General features: G+C 40.7%; 1 protein-coding gene across 6 annotated transcripts; it reads right to left on the reverse strand.

Moving 5' to 3' along the window:
- Positions 1 to 942: 942 nt before the first annotated feature.
- On the reverse strand, positions 943 to 20,221 carry RGS19 (regulator of G protein signaling 19). 6 transcript variants are annotated; one of them, XM_075176667.1, is made up of 6 exons: positions 20,058 to 20,164; positions 12,630 to 12,760; positions 6,889 to 7,007; positions 6,187 to 6,261; positions 5,747 to 5,981; positions 943 to 2,294 (listed from the first exon to the last, which is right to left on the reverse strand). In XM_075176667.1, exons 2-6 carry the CDS (start codon positions 12,690 to 12,692, stop codon positions 2,106 to 2,108), a joined length of 681 nt encoding a protein of 226 aa, XP_075032768.1. In that variant the 5' UTR covers positions 12,693 to 12,760; positions 20,058 to 20,164; the 3' UTR covers positions 943 to 2,105. The 6 variants fall into 6 exon arrangements, with proteins under 6 accessions (XP_075032768.1, XP_075032769.1, XP_075032770.1 ...); XM_075176668.1 differs by lacking the exon at positions 20,058 to 20,164 and adding an exon at positions 13,607 to 13,768; XM_075176669.1 differs by lacking the exon at positions 20,058 to 20,164 and adding an exon at positions 11,615 to 11,751 and having other exon boundaries at positions 12,630 to 12,689.
- Positions 20,222 to 20,421: the final 200 nt, after the last annotated feature.

Consider the following 20,421-nt stretch of genomic DNA (forward strand, 5'->3'; position numbering starts at 1 on the left):
GGCCTGCGCTGCTGACCATCAGAGAAAGCTACGCGACAAGGGGTCTGCGCTGCTGACCAGCAGAGAAAGCTACGCGACATGGGGCCTGCGCTGCCGACCAGCAGAGAAAGCTACATGACATGGGGCCTGCGCTGCCGACCAGCAGAGAAAGCTACATGACATGGGGCCTGCGCTGCCGACCAGCAGAGAAAGCTACGTGACATGGGGCCTGCGCTGCTGACCAGCAGAGAAAGCTACGCAACATGCGGTCTGCGCTGCTGACCAGCAGAGAAAGCTACATGACATGCGGTCTGCGCTGCTACCAGCAGAGAAAGCTCTCACATTGACAATCACTGCAAACATGGTCCAATAGACCAAGCCTGACAAACCTGTGGCTCTCCAGCGGTTGTGAAACTACACGTTCCAGCATGCCGTCATAACTATCGGCTGGCTTTCTACTGGCAAAGCATGCTGGGGCTTGTAGTTTCACAACACATGGATAGCCAAAGGTTGGCCAGGCCTGCCAGAGGCATTCATTACATATAATTTGGGGATATCACAAAAATAATTTTCCCTAGCGATCTGCTGGCAGCCGCTACTGATACTAAATTAGCCCTGTGGATGAAACGTTACTGGAGTTGATGGTTTCTGACAATTTCCTGACACAGAAAGTCTATAGCTACTGTGGTTAATACAACTTGTAGCTGCTTTCTTTCCCCTGTATTTCAAATCTCAAAATTACTGTTAGGAAAATAATTATTTGAAATTAAACTCAACAATTTTCTGCTGTGAAAACGTTATGAGACGTGGAGTGTGTGCTGCTGACCTGCAGAGGGAGCTACGTGACATGAAGTGTGCAAATCCCTAAGCATGATGACAACTTGGAATTAGTGCATTACAGGTGTGTGACTCAGTCAAAGGTATCGGTTCCACCAACCAACAGATTAAACAAGCAACATCATGTTAGATATATATATATATATTTATACATATATATATATTTTTATAAAAAGTTTGTTAAAACTTTCATGGAGGTGTTGAAACAAAGTAACACTGTCAGGCGGTGACATCTGCTTGAGGAGTGCTGGAGTATTTGGTAGCTTTGGGAAGATTGGCCAACAGGGGGAGACAACAACTGGAACCTGATAAAACCGCTGATGATTTCCGTTCCATAAGGAGGCAGGATCTGCAGAGCATTGCATTGGTCCTCAAACAACTCACAGCCACATCCGGGAAATGGTTATTACATTTTCAGCTGGGTTTTTTAAATGATCACTGTAAACAGACCCCCAGCCTGCGTGTGGTTGGCATGTTGTGTGTCTAGTATATGTGTTGAGTTATATATATATATATATTTTGTGTTATGTGTCTAAGACAGGAGAACTTCTGCCCCAAAATCATCTGAAATTCTTCTGCAATGGATCCTCCCCACCTGCATGGAGTAGGCCTAGCTTCCACAACACTCTAAATGTAAAATTAAAATATTCAGAAAAATGCCTAAAAATGGAATAAAATCGTACCTCCCCCCTTAAACCGTCCTTTTACATTGCAGACATAGCACAAGGTGGGGGTGGTCATTTTACAATAGCAGAAGAGGGGTACAGAAATAGATATCCAAGCCCTCCCCCACCACCACATTCTAGCTCTTTCGATCTTCCAGTTCTTGACTGCTAAGCGTGAAGCGCATTTTAAAATCTTTGACCCAGGTCCTCCCAAGCCCTTTCCGTCACAAAAGGCATTCATGTAAAATCAAAGTGACCAACCCCCCTCTCAGACCCCCCTGGGGAGTTCAGTAGTATTTTTGTCCTGAGGTAAATTCCCCCCATACAGTACCTAATACCCCTTTGTCTTCCTGTACACATTTTACAGTGGACAGAGGGGAGGGAGATCAGGAGAGGTGTGAGGTGAAGACAGTCACCATTTAGTTCTAAGCCACGGGAGCAGAAGTCTCACACTGGCAGAGTCTCATGTGCTGCTCCGCACTCTGAGGGAGTATGGGGTCATGGACGGTGGCTGGAGAAAGTGGGACTTGTACCACCTGTCCTTTGCGTCCCATTCTTACTCCCAGCGGCTTGTATAAAATGTGCGTTTCAGTCTGTTTCTGGAGCGTCTTGACAAGGTCAAACCTATGACTCCGAACTGGAGCGTGAAATATTCTGCATGAGGGCCTTGTAAATGCCCGAGCTGAGGAATCGTGGATAGGAGTCTCTGTGCATCAGGGTGTATATCTGCAACTGAGCATCGTCAAATGTGTGAGAGGAGGGCTCCTGCATCCGCCGGTTGATCACCTCTCTAACCCGTGAATCCAGACTGACCTGCAGAGGGGGATCAAGAGCAAGACAGTAAATCAAATTTAGAGAGCATAGAAAAACACAGTAAAGAACTGTAACGTCTTTAGTCTCAATTTACAAACATGCACATGGTTTCCACAGTTTACCATCGGCAAAATGGCAACTTACATTCACCATCATTTAGAAGTCAATTCCGGTAGAGACATTTATGAATTCAGCCATACTTGGCCTAAACCACAACAACCCAATTACATAATGCCATGATACCCAGTGTAAGAAATCCATTTATTAGCATTAAAATATACCCATCTGCTTCCCACAGTGCAGGCAGCCATTTTATCAGCTGATCCAATATTCATGAGAATGCAGCCTATCAATTCACAAGGAATCAGTAACACTTTGTGCCACATGCCTCAGTGATGTCACTGGTTCCTAGTAAACCAATTTGGCTGCATCTGAATACTGGTTGAGGCCAAAAAGATCTGCCTCATGAAATGCCTCAGTGATGATCCTAGTGAATCATAAGTCTGCATTTGTATGAATATTGGTTCAGCCACAAAATGGCAGCCCCCTCTGTTTGTAGCCCTCAGGTACACTTTAATGTACAAGTTTGGGCACTGAAATAAAAACCTGGGTACCTCTAGTACTGCAATCAGTGGCTGCAACAAAACTGTAATTAACAAGCACAGTACTGAAATGACATACTCAAAGCACAACCCTCAATACAAACACTACAATCAGGAGACACAAAATAAATAATAATTATAGAGGAATTGTAATTCCTTACATTTAGAGACAACTCAAAAGAAATAATTCACTGTTCAGAAGTGAATGCAACCAATCACTGGACAGAGCACTGCAATGGATGGACATGCAGAGAACCAAAGCACTGCACACAGTACAGTAATCAATATTCACCACAATTATCAGGCATAATGCCTTGAACACTGGAGAGAGCACAGGCTTTATCTTTACATAATTATACACCCCTAGAAGATTCGTCCACTGTTTACTGCATCCTCTGGTCTTCTATGCACATATTTAGGGGTCTATTTGTCACTTATTGTATTTTCTTCACATTATTTAACATTTATTATCTTAATAATCTTAATGATATGAAATTATTTAATGTACCTAATTATTAAAATTGTTCAGCTGGGAGAGCAGCTCTGATAGGAGCGTGTCCTGGCACACCGTCTATAGTAAAGTGATCGCAATCACTTCTGGCCTGTGCACAATGTACGATAGTAAGGAGGGGAGGAACATGAAATCTGCTGGGGAGGGATCCAAATGTCCCTATCCTGTGATGCTCTCGCCATAGAACGGCTAACGCCATCTTCAGATCAGTCTGGGTCAAGCTCAGAATTTCGTAACTTGATAAATAGGGCAATTTTGCAGTCCTCATAGATACCTATGGGACTGCAATTGTGATTAAAGAGTCTGGGAGCTCTAATGATAAATAGGTTTGTTACTTTAAAATGCGAAAATCCGCAGAAAATTACCATTTTCTGGAAATTTACTGTCATAAAAACTACTTCAAAGGTCCATAAGTAGGACCCTTAACAATTAAAGGACATGTCCTCTTTTTAATTAAAAAGGGGCCCCACTGTGCCCTTATTATTGAGGCCCCTCCAGAGGCATCCTCTTCTTTTCACCAGAAAGAACTCAGAAGAATGCATTCCTCCAACTAGGAGGATCCGACAGGCAGAGTGTCCATAAAATTGAGACTTTTGCATTCACATTTGTAATTTGAGTTGTGTGTATCTTAGTAAAGATATGTTCGTCGTCATCATCAACTGGGAAACTAGCATCAGGCCTATGGGACTCCCAATAAGAATGAAATTCTGCCACAGTTGCCGTCGTTGACTTATGTTTCCCTGCACATAGTGCACTGGATCTACACCTGAAGATCCCTAACCCGCCTCTCCAAGAGTACGTGGGCGCAAATGTAAGATATGCTCAACTCAAAATATAGCTGTAAGTTATGCCCAGAGATCACATGAGGGTTGCATTTTAACATGGTGCGTATGGATTTAGTCAGAGTAAGCAAAATAGTGGCTTAATCTCATTAATCATCCAAAATAAGATATGGATGATTATTATAAAAAATGTTGTATAAAATAATAGTAAGATGTAACACATATACCAGGACACACTATGCAGTATGGTTGTTTCAGCTAAAAAAACAAATCAGAGCTAGTAACTAGTCTGGATACACATCTGGTAGGTCAAAGTGCACAGATCTAGTCATTCAGCGAGCTGGATGAAGCAACCTGTCCCAAGAAGCTCCATGATAGCTGTTAGCTAATGATCACACACGCAGGCTGATGCACTTAATGACCTATCAATCGATAAATATTCATGGTGATCATTTGTGTCACCCACATGCCAAATTTTGTGGAAAATTACTAATATTGCCAAAATAAACAAATATAATAAATATGTGTATATTAAAAAGGCACAACATTTTTATTTTTGTAAGTATTGATATGTTTAATCTTTCTGTTACAACTTTGTTTCGTATAGAGCAGTGTTTTACATAATATTTTATTACTGCTTTTGGATTTATTGTGAATGTTTCAATGCAATGCTCTGGGTACTGTTTGGTCCAGTCCTGTTAATGTTTAATAATCTGATTGGCTACAGGTTGGTTCAGCCCTGTGAACGCTCCAGTGCACTTTTGAATATCTAACAAAATCATACCATTAAGAAAAAGTAAGTTATTTCAAACTATAAACAATATGCTTACTTACGTGTGCAAACTACTTTTGCTGTTGATAACTTCTCCAGCTGTAAACTATTTAGAATTGCAGTATACAATCAGTAACAGGAAATATTCTGATACTGTTGAATTACAACTCCTAAGAAGTTCTGGAAACTGCAGTTGTAGCTTAGGCTGATGAAAATAACATTTACCAAGAAAACCCTTTTAAGAAACTATTTGCAGTTAGCTAAATGCCCACAAGAGGGCAGTAAAGCCACAAATACAACCATGCTGATCTATTTTACGATTGTTAATGTAAAAAATAATCCTTTTACAGACTGGGGTTCTCTTTCAAACTTCTGCATGATTTATGGGACTAAGGACATGAATCATCATCATCATCACCATTTATTTATATAGTGCCACTAATTCTGCAGCGCTGTACAGAGAACTCATTCACATCAGTCCCTGCCCCATTGGGGATTACAATCTTAAGTCCCTAACATACATACACACACAGACAGACACACACACAGGGTCAATTTGATAGCAGCCAACTAACCTACCAGTATGTTTTTGGAATGAATGAAGAACAGAAATAAAGTTTGTCTCACATAGTAATGCATTTACATGATTATTATTACCTTTATTGGGGAGTGCAGCTATCCCATAGGTCAAAATTCAGGACAAATACAGGGTCCTTTATCAATATACGAAACGTGACCTTTAGTTAAAAGTTGGATATCTGGTGGGTATGACATTGTGATGTTACCTCTTTTGGAGACAAGATGGAGATGTAATCCTCATAGATTATGCGTGCTTTTTCTGCCACACTGTGCTTGCCGTTATCTTTCTTCAGCTCTTCACATGCCAGCCAGAATAGCATGTTCTCCTCACTGTATTCGGTGCGGAGGAATTCACGGAACACGTTGCGACCGGCCGGATTCTTCATCAGCTTCTCAAACGAATGGGCCCAGCTGTACACCTCTTCTGAGCTTGGCTTCGTGCTGTTTGGACAGATGAGTGTGTCAGAAGGAGACCCTGTACTTCAACGTCACCATTTACCTCAAAGTTCTTAAGGAGTTTAAATTAGGTGAATATTTTTGGTGAGAGAGCACTCTCCTTGAAAAACCGTGACACATGAGAGCCCTACTATAGGCCCATCAATGTACAAATAATTACTGCATAATCCATAAAGTGCATCACACTCACCAGACCTCACAGTGAGGAACAGTCTCCAACTTTGTATCTCGGGACAGTCTACGGCGTCTGTTGCGATCTTCATTCCTAGGAATAGAACAGAGAGGATTAGAGAAGTCACATGATGCAAATTATTGTTAGTCGACTCTTTTACTCAAACACTGTAATACACACTTTGCAGTCTGTCTCCTTGCTGGGACTAACTGACATTAAGGGAAATTAAAAAAATAAAATAAATAAACAACAGGAGGTTTCTATAACATTATTCCATTTTTTCCTACATCTAATAATGTTAATGAGTAAATGTTTCCCCAACTGAATTAGTACACCATATTAAAAAAGTAGGAAATTAGAGAATAAAAACTATTAAAAAAAAAATCTATTCTCTTAACAAAAAAAACTATTACTTAAAAAAAAAAAAAGTGGATTCTAAAAACCATTTTCATAGTATATAGTCTAAAATAGTATAGATTGGGATCTATCAGATCTAGATTAGCATGCACTGTGAATCCAGATGGATGATAAACACAATTGACAGTGTATGCGGTCACTGTTCAACCATGAACTGTAGGATGCTTCAGATCTGGACACACACGTGTATGTTCACCCATGGTAAAATGTGACAGAGATCCAGGCACAAGCCGCTCATGTCAAGCATCAGATGGAGAAACAATGCAACACTGTTAAGCAGTGGTAATGTCCCCCCACACTCACCAGGAACAGCTGCAGCAACAACACCAACAGAAGCAGCAGGGGTTGGACCTGTGATTCCGGGTAGGCTGGTTCCTGTCATATCGTGACATGGGAGACTCACTGGGGTCAGGGCCTGTGTACTGAGAGTGAGAGAATACAGTCAGGAATACAGTGCACATAACATTTGATAGATCATTAATCGCCCACTTTTATTTGTGTATTCCCTACACTGTACCCTCTCTAGTAATCATATCCCTGATACATGAGAGGTTCCTTCAATGTACTGGTGTTCCACCACTCGGTAGAAGAGAAGAGAGCTCTCTTGTGCCATATTGTAAGCTGGTACTGTGTCAGTGTATCATCCAAGGACACCAAATGAGGTTCTTACCAATAGAATGTATTACATATCTGACAAACTGGCGACACCAAAAACAGATTCCCCGCTTCAGGTCCCAACCCACAGGCTGCACACCTCTGCCTCCCTCTATGGTTTTAGTGCTCCCCCAGCATCCTCTGCATAATGCATTTGCTTTTGGTGCTTACTCCAATCTATGCTGTGTACCTGACCACACTCACTGCTAGAAGCTTCCAGGCCAACACTCCAAACAACAGCCTCATTCACATCTTTGGATTTCCTTAGTGGAGCTTCTTCCCGGTTTAAGTGTCCCCCTCCAAACAAGCATTTATTTCCCCAGTCTGAGGGTCTGTCATTACACTGGAGCCTCTTCCAACCTTCAGGAGTTTCCTTGCCCAGATGGCTCCATTTATAAACTACACAAATACCCTGCTGCCACTGTCTCCTCCAGCTATCTTGTTAAGAAGCTACCCTGTTTTTTAACCAGCCAGTCACAAGATATTCTGTACATGCCATTAGAAGGAACTGGCACAGTATGCAAGAGCACAGACAATACAGTGAGAAACTTTCTGGGGACCTGAGCTAAAGTCCCGCTGTCAGTATTATGGAGTATGAAAACTGAGCTGAACATAGTTATAGACATAAAGTGTAACAGTATATACATTCTGGAAAAACAATCTACCTTAGGCATTGATTAGAACAAATGATAAATTCTTAGAGATCCAACACAAAGTTCCCATACATTTTTACTACTATGTTTGTGTCTATCAAATCAAGCAAAGTATAAAATCAACAAGTTAGTACAGGAATAGTATTTTCCAACTGCAGCAAGAATCCAAACACCTAGACACCTTACTTCAGAGAGACCCAAGCGCACAGTCAGTAATGGGTCAACCATTTTAATGGTGAAGCAGAATCTAACAGGTTTTTTCTTTGCCCTTGCACAAACTAGCATAATAATTTATTTAATGCTTTATAACAGGCATTAGACAAAAAAGTATAATTTTATTCAGTATTAGACCTGTCATTAAGAGAAAATAAACATGAATTCAGGCAATGGCAACAAAAAATGATACATTTTTAAAATTGTTTCCAAACTACTTGCTGCCCCAAGTTCTGCCGTCAAGACAGCTGCTTTATTGCAGAATTTACCTTGCACACCATCGTCCCACAGAGACACAAAACATAATAATTCAGCATACTTACTTTGTTCCAAAGTTACAGGTGACTTTCAAATCGAAATTCTCTTCCCTCACACCACAAGCAGCTATTTCAACTGAAAATGACTGACCTCACCTATGACAATTTATGCAAATCACCCAACTAATCTACCATTGATAAGTATATTAATACAATAAAACCATTGTGCTACTGCCACCATTTCGCTCATGCCCAATTATAGCCTATTCCTATTTATAAAATCAATATATCTCAAATTTCCAGATAAAAGCTACACTGGTCTAGTTACATAAAAAACATTAAATATGGATTTGTCAAGTTGATGCAAACCAGAACTATCATAATGATTTAGCCATTCCTCTCCCCGCAAGCTATAGTGCATTGGATATATTTATTTTATCTCTACTAGAATGGCTGTTGGTTCTATCACCTGACTGCCAATGGTGATAGGTGAGGGGGGGAGTAGGACTGTGCAGATGAGGTATGAAGAACCATATTACGAGAGGTAGGAAACAAACAAAAAAATCATAAACAATATATCGTATTAAATAGAAAATGGGTGGATATTAGAAACGGTTAAATGGTTGAATATTTGAATTAAGGTGTAAAAGTGGTTTTATTGTGGGGGCGAGACAGAAAATAGTGGGAATATTAACCTGATTGGGAGAGGGGATAAAAATGAAACGAAAAGAAACGAAGTAATAATAATTAAATGCAGTAATTATAAACATAAATAATAAAAAAAAAGAAACCAGGTCGCAAATAGTAACAACATAGGTAAACATCTATAGTGACCCATTTCTAATATCCACTTCACCCAATTTTTAGAATATAATATTTTTTAATGATTTTTAAGATTATTTTTCATACCTCTCATATAATGTTTATTGCCTACATCTCATGATATACCCTTTTGTACCTCATAGCAGCTAACACCTTACATCTCCACAATTCTACTCATACTTTTCAGCTACCAGCATACAGACCCCTGGAACCTGTTGACACCTCTCCAGACATCACACCCAAGGCAGCGCTACACAGCTACTTATGTCTAAGTATTCCGTGGAGTAAATCAACATTTGCTGTCAGTCAGTCCACAAAATGGCTGAAGTGCCTTATTCCTCAGTGATGTCAACTGATAGTAAACTGACAGAGTTCCTTTTCAGTTTACAAAATGGCTGCTTTTAGAGTATGTGGGAGACATGTACACATTAGTCAACTTTGAAGTAGGTACAATAACACTTCAAATATTTTTTAATTTGTATAGTTACAATTTAACGATACATATTAGTGTAGGTAATGAGAAGACAACAACTTCAGGCAAGTGAAATTCAAATAGAATTATGCCCTTGCTTAAACAAACATGACCAGCAGTGCAGTCAAAGAAGGAATTGAGTTTGTCAACTGTCATCCTGTTCAGATCTATTTTGATTTAGATCTGCAAAATGGCTGAAACTGGCAGTATTTCTCCCCAGTCATATTGCTGATAAGTATTGGAATCTTGTAACCATAAGAACCAAAAAGAATAACTGCAAGAGGAACTTATATGTTGGGTGTAGCTTCCTCTTCTGAAAAAAAACAATTCTCCGTTTATTTTCTTTGTTCATTATTACACATCAAATGTTTTGCATCTATTTTGTTCTGTAACTTTGAAATTCAAATATAAAAGTACACACAGAGACATGTCCTAATATGACCTGACACTTTGTAAACTGGTTAGAAATTGTATATAATTTACTGAAATTTTCCACATTTAATAAGGAGCACTAAATCTAAAGTGATTAAATACTACAAAAAGGCATTTTGTAACACTGACCAATATAGATATGTAAAGATTCCATTTTATACTGTGACAAGAGTAAAGAGGCTATCCACCATCACATGACGTTACTTAGTTGGATTGTATACATCATGCTGCGGCTCTTACACAGTACATTGTTTTATGCCCTGGGTTGTGACACAGCTCCCATTTGTTCACTGTATTGTGTTTCGGGGCAACAAAAGTACACAACAGTGTCCAATTATATAAAGCCAAAGCAGGGCTAAAATGCAATTAGTAAAAGTTGCAGTAAGGCACATACAAGCCAATAAATAAAAGTGACCTGAAGTGAAAACCCCTATACGATATCTGTAATTTACACAGGCTTATTATCTCATAAAATAAAAGTCGTTACACTCGGGCCTTTGGTTTTAGGCTTTTGAAGTCTCTTCACAAAGACTTTCAATAATCTGAAAGACAAGTATGTAAATATAACTATAACAGACTATGCCGATTGTTTTGTGGACCCCGCAATAGAGGTAAACATCTGCCGCAAAGGATCCCATCGGTCTGGTTAAACATTGACTTATTAAGATTAAGAGAATGCATATATAGTTCTGAATCTTGTGTCAGATTGGTATCCATGTCCCTTGTGCAGCTTTAGTTATTGTTTGAGAAGAAGCAAATCTAAATAGTGTGGGTGTGACTTTCAGATAGAGCTGTGTGGACACCTGATAACATCTTGCTATGGAGCCCAACCAATTCTAGATACGCCCCCTGTGAATCATGTCCATGCACACTGTACAATGCTTCCTCTGTCATCACAGCCTTATAGCCTATATCTTCAGTTCTAACAGGTTCCTGATATGTTGAAAAACATAATAGGGACTATATGCACAAGAATAATGGTGGTGTTGCTCACACCAACCAATCAGGTTTTCCTGATTGATCGCTATAGTAACAACACCTTTTCCATGCACCAGTTTTTAGAAACCTTCTCCAATATGCTCATCATACATAGCTAAAAGTTAGTTTGTTCTTTAGTCTTGTAGTTTTGAGTTTGTAAGTTACTATTTTTGTTTTATGTATCCTATGTTTATCACAAACCAACAGGACTTATCACTCCTAATAACCATTCATACAGGACTTGCTAAGAAGACATGTAAACCGACAACCAAAAAGTCATTAGAGGAAGCCCCATAACTCAACACCCACAACTTCCCCAAACCTTCCATCTCACTGAAGACATACAAACCACCGGGTGGAGCCTGAATCAAAATGTCATCCACAGCACTCGACTAGCTACAGTATGTACAATGCACACACAAAGGGAGACATTCTATAAAACGGTTATACCGCCTTTTTCTGAAACCTCTTATGTTCTTATGTGGAGTAAAAAGTGGATGTGGCTTAGTTAATACCAACCCTCTCCCCCCAAAAATAAGATTACCCACCGTTCTAAAATATCCTTCATAAGTCAAGCCCATTGGTCGTTAGACTGTTCTCAGACATGCCTTACACCGCATCTCTTCACAGAATCACCGAAGTATCACCTTACAATGAGCCAGTCACATATTAATACACCTGCACCCTTCAAAGGAGATTCGGTTTAGGGTTAACATCAATGGGACTATTTAACAGCTACCATAAACATAAGATTTAAGAAGCCTGTGGCTAGCCAGCTTTTGTGGAACTACAACTCCCTTTCTTGTTGTCACAATGCACTATACATAAATACTGTATTCTCTCATCTACGTTTACATTGTGGGATTAATATAAATAAAGTACACAAACTCTCTGTGGCTGCATTCTCCATCTAAGCACATACCATTTTACAGGAGAAGCTGCCGAGACCTCGATACCGAAAAGACCCTCTGTGCAGCCTAATGCAACATAGAGTCCCTGCTGAACATACAGCGGACAAATAGATATATTGCATAGTTCTTTTATATTACAAACATCTCACAGACACGATAGACTATGGAATTCCTGCCTATCAAATACACTAATACATTTAACTAAATAGATTGTATGATTCACAGAGTGACTGATCTGGCAAAGAAAACAGAAGAAAAACCACTGTAAGAGGACACTGAAGGGCTCATTTACTAACATAACTTTTAGGTGCATAATTTGTACTAAATCAAAGCAACCAATGAGATGCTTGCTACAGAGATAAAGGGTAATTGTTTGCTGTTGTTCAGTGCATATTTTGCCCCAAAATGAGATGTCAGTACATAAACCCCAGTGTCTCTATGCAGTGCTGTGTACCACTTGGAGAGTTATTGACCGACAAGCTGAAATCATAAAGGGCTAGACACATGTAGCTTATGCAGACACCAGTAATTTATCCACCCGGTTCTTGGCAGCCAACCAATTATGGAACCTTGGCTTGTGTTGTCCAGTTAATCCTGTCTACGGAACTAGAGAACCCTGGAGATCAATGCTTAAATTCTAATGTACACCCACCTTGCATCCTATCGACTGTTCTCCTAGTGGGTGCATCTGTTGACCCCTTTCTCCGATGCCCATTGGGGAGAGCCGAAAGATACTTGGTCACACTCTCACTCCTGGCTCAGGGATGGGAGAGAATAGGAACGCTAAGGGTGTGGGAGAGAAGTGATTATGACATCCTGTGGTGAGAATGCAACTTCCTGAAAACAAAACTTCCGTTCCTGAGTAAAGCCAGCTCCATGGTACGAGGCACTATGTACACATACATGGTGGACTGTCCCATGACAGGAGATCACAACCGGACATCAACGACTAGAAGTATCTAAAGAGCAGTCTGCAGATAGGTGCCCCCTGGTAGTTAGCTGTTACCAATTCATCTGCAGTGAACAGGACACATCCAAACATTCTGAAACTTAACATTATCTTCAGACATTGTGGTTTGGGCCAGTCTGATTGATCTTGGCATACCTGTAGAGAAGGTTTAGGCAAATTGTGGCTCTCCAGTTGTTGTGGAACAACAAGTCCCAGCAGACCCTGTCCTGTTCTGGACTTGTAGTTTCAGTAGCTGGAAATCCACAGAATAGCTAACTTTGCTGTTCAGCGTGCACAGCCTTCTACCATGTCCCTGCAAAGCATACAGCCACCTTCTTTATACCGAGGCAACATCATCTTGCCTCTTTATGCATAATTACACTATACCAAAATATAAATGGTCTCTCCCATACACCTACAGTAAATACATATCACAGCTAACATAAATGTACAATGCAAATTACACATTAGTACCCTAACCAAGCACACAGACAGTTTGTTTTCAACTACATCATCCAATTCTGCTTCCCCCAGTATACCCGAACAATACATAGAGAAGGTACACATCCCCCATTTTCCTCCCTTACAAATACATAACAAATAGAATACCACCAACCCACCTACACAAGTACAATAAATACAATGCAGTTTCCTCCTTTTTACTTAAATACAATACATACCATGATCCCCCTCCCTCTTAATTGCAAGCTCTTGAGAAAGTTCCGCTACTTCTTCCTTTCCTGTGCAACACAAAGTTACAATTTCCTGTTCTGCTGAGACCGCTGGAGTTCTATCCATTATTCTTCTCACCTTCCTCCTGTTCGCCTTATACGTTTATATACGTACCCTGTCTCCCACTACCCACACAACACTGTCATAAGATGCTTGTAATTTCAACTGGTGTAAGAGAAAAAATGAAGCACCTTGGTTTGCCAGTTCACTATAAGTAGCAACTCAGGTTGTACACAGATCCCCACATTTGCACTGCTGTGCAGTCACTCAATTAGCACAACTTCCATCACCTAAAATACAAGATAAGCCAATATTAAGGTGCACCTGTCACTTACGCTACATCACACGATAATTGACGGTTTGGTAAAATATCACATTAGTGTGTACACTCCCACAATCATGTTTTATCTTGCCAAAACAAATCGCATCTGTTGATTTGGTTTTATAAACTTCCTAAAAATCACGATCAAAGATGTCGTCAAATGTGAAACTGTGTACGTAGTCACGACCAGCAGCGTAGGCAAATATCTGTAGAGTATGCAGTCACTATCTTTTCAGCAGATGGTTATGAGAGATGAATATCACAGATATGAAACAAATTGTTTAGGTATATACACATGAATCTGCATGATCATCTGGACTTTCAGTCATTAAAATCGTTACAGAAATCACATCTGACGTAAAATGCAATAGTGTGTACCCAGCTTAAGGGCTAGATTTACTAAAGTGCGGATTTGAAAAAGTGGATATGTTGCCTATAGCAACCAATCAGATTCTAGTTATCATTTATTTATTGCCTTCTACAAAATGATAACTAGAATCTGATTGGTTGCTACAGGCAACATCTCCACTTTGTCAAAGCCGCAGTTTAGTAAATGTACCCCTAAGTCTCTAGTTCGTAGTGAAGTTCTAGCATTCTCAGTGATGTCACTGGTTCCTAGTGAAGCGATGGGCAGAATTCTCAGTGATGTCACTGTTTCCTAGGGAAGGGATAGGCAGCATTCTAATTGCTATCACTGGTATGCAGTGTATAGTAAGTGGTGAGTGCACCTTAATAGACATATTGTAACATTCATAAACACACATAAAGGGGGGAATTCAATTGGCCACATTATTGCCGAAAGTAATGTGGCCTGCGCACTATTACAAAAATTACGGTAATAGTGCGCATTATTACCATTAATACGGTAATCTTTAACGCTGGTTTTTGCTGGCAGCTCAGGGAGCCGCGAGCAGAAATCAGGGCTAAAATTACCATACTGAATTCCCCCCACAGTATATGTAAAATTATTCCCTTGAAATATAGAACTTATTTGACATTGTGGGCTTGATTTATCTTCAAACGCAATGTGAACAGAACTTGCATTTAAAAAAATTTGCACGTAACTTGCACGCACATCCGTCCGTATTCAAATACAATCAGATCCCATTAAAGTTTCCATCTAAAATACGAGTATAAGTACTCTGGCTATACTGTACTTGCCTTAAGGAGACAGACAACAGACTGCAGAATACACACATACAAACATGCAATTTAAGGTTCCATCAGATTGCATGTAAAAAATAAAGCTCTATTAAATAAATTAATCACTCTTAATACTATAAACATTAATAAAATTCATACTAAAATTAAAGTTTTTTGTTTTTTTTAATTTTAACATGAAATACAAAATCTTAATGCATACTGTACATAAAATGCATTTTTATAGTTTCCTTTATTTGTATACACATGTTCTGGCATGCATATGTGGCAGTCATCATAATCAGTCAGCACTAACACCAGCCCCGTAGCTGGTGCAAGTGATACGGCTAAAACACACGTATCTCACAAATGCCCAGAGCTTGAATAGGATGAATGTGCATGCGCTCAACCTCAGCACGCCCTAAATGTTCATTGTCTACCTGCATCCACCCCTTACCACCCCCATTCCACCCTTTAAGTTGTAGGCAGTCGGAAGTGTCATTTGCGTTTGGACATGAATTAGATACAATTGCGTTCACTGTAGTAAGGTCCGTTACTGAGCAAACGCAGAGCAATTTCACGCAAGATATGGCACACAACGGGACTTACGACTGAAGATGAATCAGGCCCTGATTGTGCTATGCAGCTGAATGCAAGTTGTTCTTATAAGCTCAAAGAGACTCACTTTTTCCTATGCACAGCAGACTTCCTACCTGTAAGATGAGAGGCACTGTTGGGAGCTAATTGTGTCATGACTGCAGAGTAAAAACCAGGATAAAAAACAGTCTCTCCGGCTGTTAATGAACTACACCACCCAGCACACTGTTACTATCTACATAAGTTTTAAGAGACAAAAACGCACAAATCTGAGCTTTGGACTTCAGGTAATGGGGGGGGGGGGGGGGGGGGAGACTTCCTGTTTGCTGTAAGTTTTTTTTATTGTTTCTGTTAACTAGAAATGCATAGAAATTTACATAGAAGAGGTTCTGGTAAGTAGTGCGCCCAGTATTTTAATTGATAAGCTGAACAGAGCACTGTTTCTCCACTGCCAGCCACCTGCTATACATCAGCACTACTTATTGATCTAGGGGTCTGTGGAAGCGGGGCAAGTGTAAAGGCAGTACCCTGCCCAGGGTACTTAGCATTCTAGTCTGACTAGTTGCTCTACTTACTGTTCCCTCTGGCAGGTGAAAGCAATTTTCTTTTTATACCAATAGTTTTTTTGCATACCAAGACTGCATAAACCATACCAGTAGGATCTATACACAGATGAGAACAGACACTTTTTATACAAAAGAAGACAAATCCAGGAATACAAAACACATCCAATTTTCCACAACCCATGTATAAAAACCACAGATTTTTACCTGTATTAATGTACAAGTTGGCACACTGGGTAAGTTGTGTACAGGATATAGAAAATTCCCGGCATTGGTGGTGTACTTAAATTCGAGACAGATATACCGTGTGCCCAAACTACATTTAAAAAGAAAAACTAAAAAAAAAGAAACTCAAAAATGAAAAACAGGAAGCCCAGAGAGAGAACAAACTACGAAACTGCAACTCCCTAACCCACAGTCTGTCAAGTGGTATAAGTACCACTACACTAACTCCCTCTGCCCAATTGCACAGGCTTGCAAAGAGATTTCATTCCTCCCAGCTGAAAAAAATCACTTTCAAAACTTTCTAAACCCTTAGCATATTCCCCTGAACTAGTATATTAAACAGGACACTTCATCTAAAAAGGTAGGAAAGGCACCATGGTACAGGTATTGTGAAAGTTGAATTACTACTAAATGAAAGAGCTTCAGTTGGCTTCTACATGGAGCAGGCAACCATTTTGCAAATTAAACCAACATTCATATTAAATGTATGTTATCAATTCACTAGGAACTAGAAGTATCACTGATGCTCCTGCCTTGTGTAAGTCCTAAACCTTACAAACGCTCAGTGAGATGAATAACTTCTCAGCCCTGCCTGCCCTAAACTTTATCTACCTCTAAGCCCTGGCCTGCATTAAACTCCATTAACATCCATGGTGGGATCATTTCCACAATGGTTATCCCAGTGTGGCCAACTGCATTCACCCAAATAACTCTCCATAGTAAAACAACTGTGTTTTTGCCTTGTCTTTAAAGTTTTAATAATCTATTCTCTACCCATTTGGTACTGGGTAACACACCTAACTACATCTCCCATTTTACTTACAGCGAATGCAGTCTAGGTTGTACAGTGTTTGAAGTAGGGCCTTCTCAGATATTTGAAGGATGTTAATTTGCATTTACAGATCATATGAATAATGTGAAGCTATATTCCCCAATAGTACAACTCTAGAAAAGGTCTTTGGTGTTTCTATAAATAAATACACAACATCTCCCGTAAAACATGTACCCACATACACCCATATAACCTTCCTATAAACCTGTATCATATGAACATCAAAGGGCATATTCAATTAGAATTCGTGGCCGCGATTACGAGCGGCTGTGCCTGTAAAGTGCCATTACAGTACCGCAACGTCGCGGATTTCTGTGCGCAGCCCTATGGGGTGTGCACAGAAATCCGCCATGTTGCAGTACCGTGAAAAGCGCGGCAGCGAATTCTAATTGAATATACCCCCAAGAGTCTTTTGTACATGTAAACTCCTATACCACACTTCCAGGACAGTCGCTAGCATTAGGTAAACTTAGGTTATAGCCTGGGGTGCCCATGGTGACGTCTAAAACATTGATTGAAAGACATAATGTCACTCATCCAGTGTGTTTAATGTCCCCGCGTTTCCACCCACATGGAGTGCCAGCCACTGACATGAAGGAGAAGTAGCCAGCAGCTTCTTGCAGGTGATTCTGCAAGATGCTGCTCCTCCGTGTCAGTGTTACGCTGGGAGTGTGGTGCTTAGTTATGATGTCACAGCCAAGCTCCACACTCCCGGCCTGAGGATCAAAGGATGCAGCCCCCACTCCCACTTGCAAAGGTAATAAGCATCAGCCCGGCACACTTCAAGTACACAGCATTATCTGTGTGTGTCATTTGCTTGTTCCACTTAGGCTCATGGGGGTTTCCTTCTGGTGCTCCTCTTGTCTCCCATAGTCAAAAAGCATTCTGATAATATTGGTGCTACTGTGTGTGTGCATATGGTTCCCTGTGGTAGGGAAATTAAACTGTGAGCTGTAGTGGGGCAGGAACTGATACGCCTCTGGCTAGCAGGACATGATGTGATTTGTTGTACCACAGCAGCTGAAGAACCACATGTTGCCTAAATCTGTTCTAGGTAGGGTCACATTACTATAAAATTACAAGTCACTAAATGAATGTTATGGGGAAGTACAGAAGGATGTAATGCGCCCTGTTGCGAGGGGCAGTCAGGAAGTGAACAAGCAATGATAGGAGGAAGAGGGTTGAGTACACACATTTAGGAGATGCACAGATGCCAGTACCCAGCTGTTTATAGGTGACATTGTAACATCGGCAGCATGGGAGAGGATGGTGGCAATGGGAAAGTATCTGATAAACTGATGGTGAGTTGGTAGGATACACTGAAAGAGTAGAAATTCACACACACACATTTTTTCAGATAAAGACATAAAATACTTCAATGTATTCAGTTCTACACTTAACAATAACACAGAGCAGACTGCAACATAACAGTGCATATATAAAATAATCTTACTGTATACAAAAAACAGGGGAACAATTAAATGCTTCACCTAACATTATTCACTGTATACTGTTTGTATAATTGTACCCTGCATACAGGCACAACACACATATCACTTCCTCTAGTCAAGTCAAAATGACTACACACTGCCTAACACATGCACATAAGACGCACAGCACACACACTGAACAAAACCATGTGCAGTGATATATACACACGTATATATAAAATGATGCAAGTCTAAGATATATTATTTTAAATGCCAGTTCCACAATTTCATACATTGGATTTCACGTGAATCCTGTTGCACTATCCTTTACTATTATGCATTTATGTTAGCCTATATTATTTAATATATGCAATTTACATATTCTAACTGTATCATAACTGGCACCTTTATTATATATTCATTCACACACACACACACAACTGGTCGGCCTTCAAATATCTCCTCGCTGGTGACTAACTTTGAGGCTTTCTATATTAACCCTTTGCTGTAGCAGTCATGAGAGAAGATATATTTTGGGTTTCATTTTTTTTTTTTTTTACATGAGGGATATAAAAAAAGGCAGAGTCTTTTGCGCTTTACACAACGGAAGGTGGTGGTGGACAAAGCATATTTTGGAATTGAGATATATAAAGAAAAGATAAATACAGACTAGCTCCTCCACTGTCTGTGCCAATGATATATGGCATATCACACACACTTTTATTTTTTATTATACATGCACCCACACATACAAGGACAAACTTGGAATAAATACCCACACCCCTCTCATGCCAACTGCACTTTACCCCCAATATCTTAATTAGGATGCAAAGCTGAGATGATGATGGGAAGAAAAGCTATGAGGCAGAAAGTGTGTAGTCGTGGGGGGCCTATATCTAAGAGATGGGGCTGGTAAGGATGGTGGTGATGGGGGCTGCTATTCATCACTCCCTCCACCGCTGATGTAGAAGTGTCCCCTACCCCGAGTACTTGGCAAAAGGCTGCAGTGTGACCGAGATGGGGACTCTTGTTACAGACTCCTCGGGAAGGCAGCCATGTTACTCTTGTGTCCGGTGTGAGAGTAGTTTTGGGGTGCGGGGGTGGAGGGTATGTTGTGTGTATAGGTGAGGGGCTGTAAATCACTTTCTCGTAACCCCGATGGGGACATTGCTCGTCCGGTAACCCCCTGCCCGATACGTGGTGTTCAGAGAGCTTACAGGGGGACCCCTCCTGGTACCCCAGGGGCAGCCCCTGCACTGATAACGCATACCCGGGGCAGTTGGTACTCACAATCTGGGCAGCGGCGGAGCCCGGTCGCTTCCTGAAGCACATCCGCCTGGTTGGGGAGAAAGCCGGCACCGGGAGGGAGGGACCCGGGGACCGGGACACACGGGAGGGACCCGGGGACAGAGACAGAGCCAGCGCCTCACTGCGCATGCGCACCGCCCCCATTCACTTCCTAACTCAGCGCTGCGGCTCCACGTCAGTCACTGGGCTCCATACAGCGCTCTATATGCTGTGACATAGCGCCCTGTACTACTATACTCTGCTCTCTGTTACTACACAGCGCTCTATACTACCACACACCACAATGGGCTGTGATATTCCCAGATGCACCGCTCTGTGCTACTGCAATATACTCCTCTAATATATC

This window comes from Mixophyes fleayi, chromosome 6 (genome assembly GCF_038048845.1).
Source record: "Mixophyes fleayi isolate aMixFle1 chromosome 6, aMixFle1.hap1, whole genome shotgun sequence".
In the NCBI taxonomy this organism is placed as follows: domain Eukaryota; kingdom Metazoa; phylum Chordata; class Amphibia; order Anura; family Limnodynastidae; genus Mixophyes; species Mixophyes fleayi.

What these genes read in the sequence shown, in the direction of transcription:
- RGS19 (XM_075176666.1), bottom strand. Translation starts at nt 20,219, where the DNA reads ATGGGGGCGGTGCGCATGCGCAGTGAGGCGCTGGCTCTGTCTCTGTCC. An exon ending in TGTTGCTGCAGCTGTTCCTG is followed by an intron (nt 6,262 to 6,888) that starts GTGAGTGTGGGG and finishes TTCTATTCCTAG; the next exon opens with GAATGAAGATCGCAACAGAC. An exon ending in GTTCCTCACTGTGAGGTCTG is followed by an intron (nt 5,982 to 6,186) that starts GTGAGTGTGATG and finishes CTGTCCAAACAG; the next exon opens with CACGAAGCCAAGCTCAGAAG.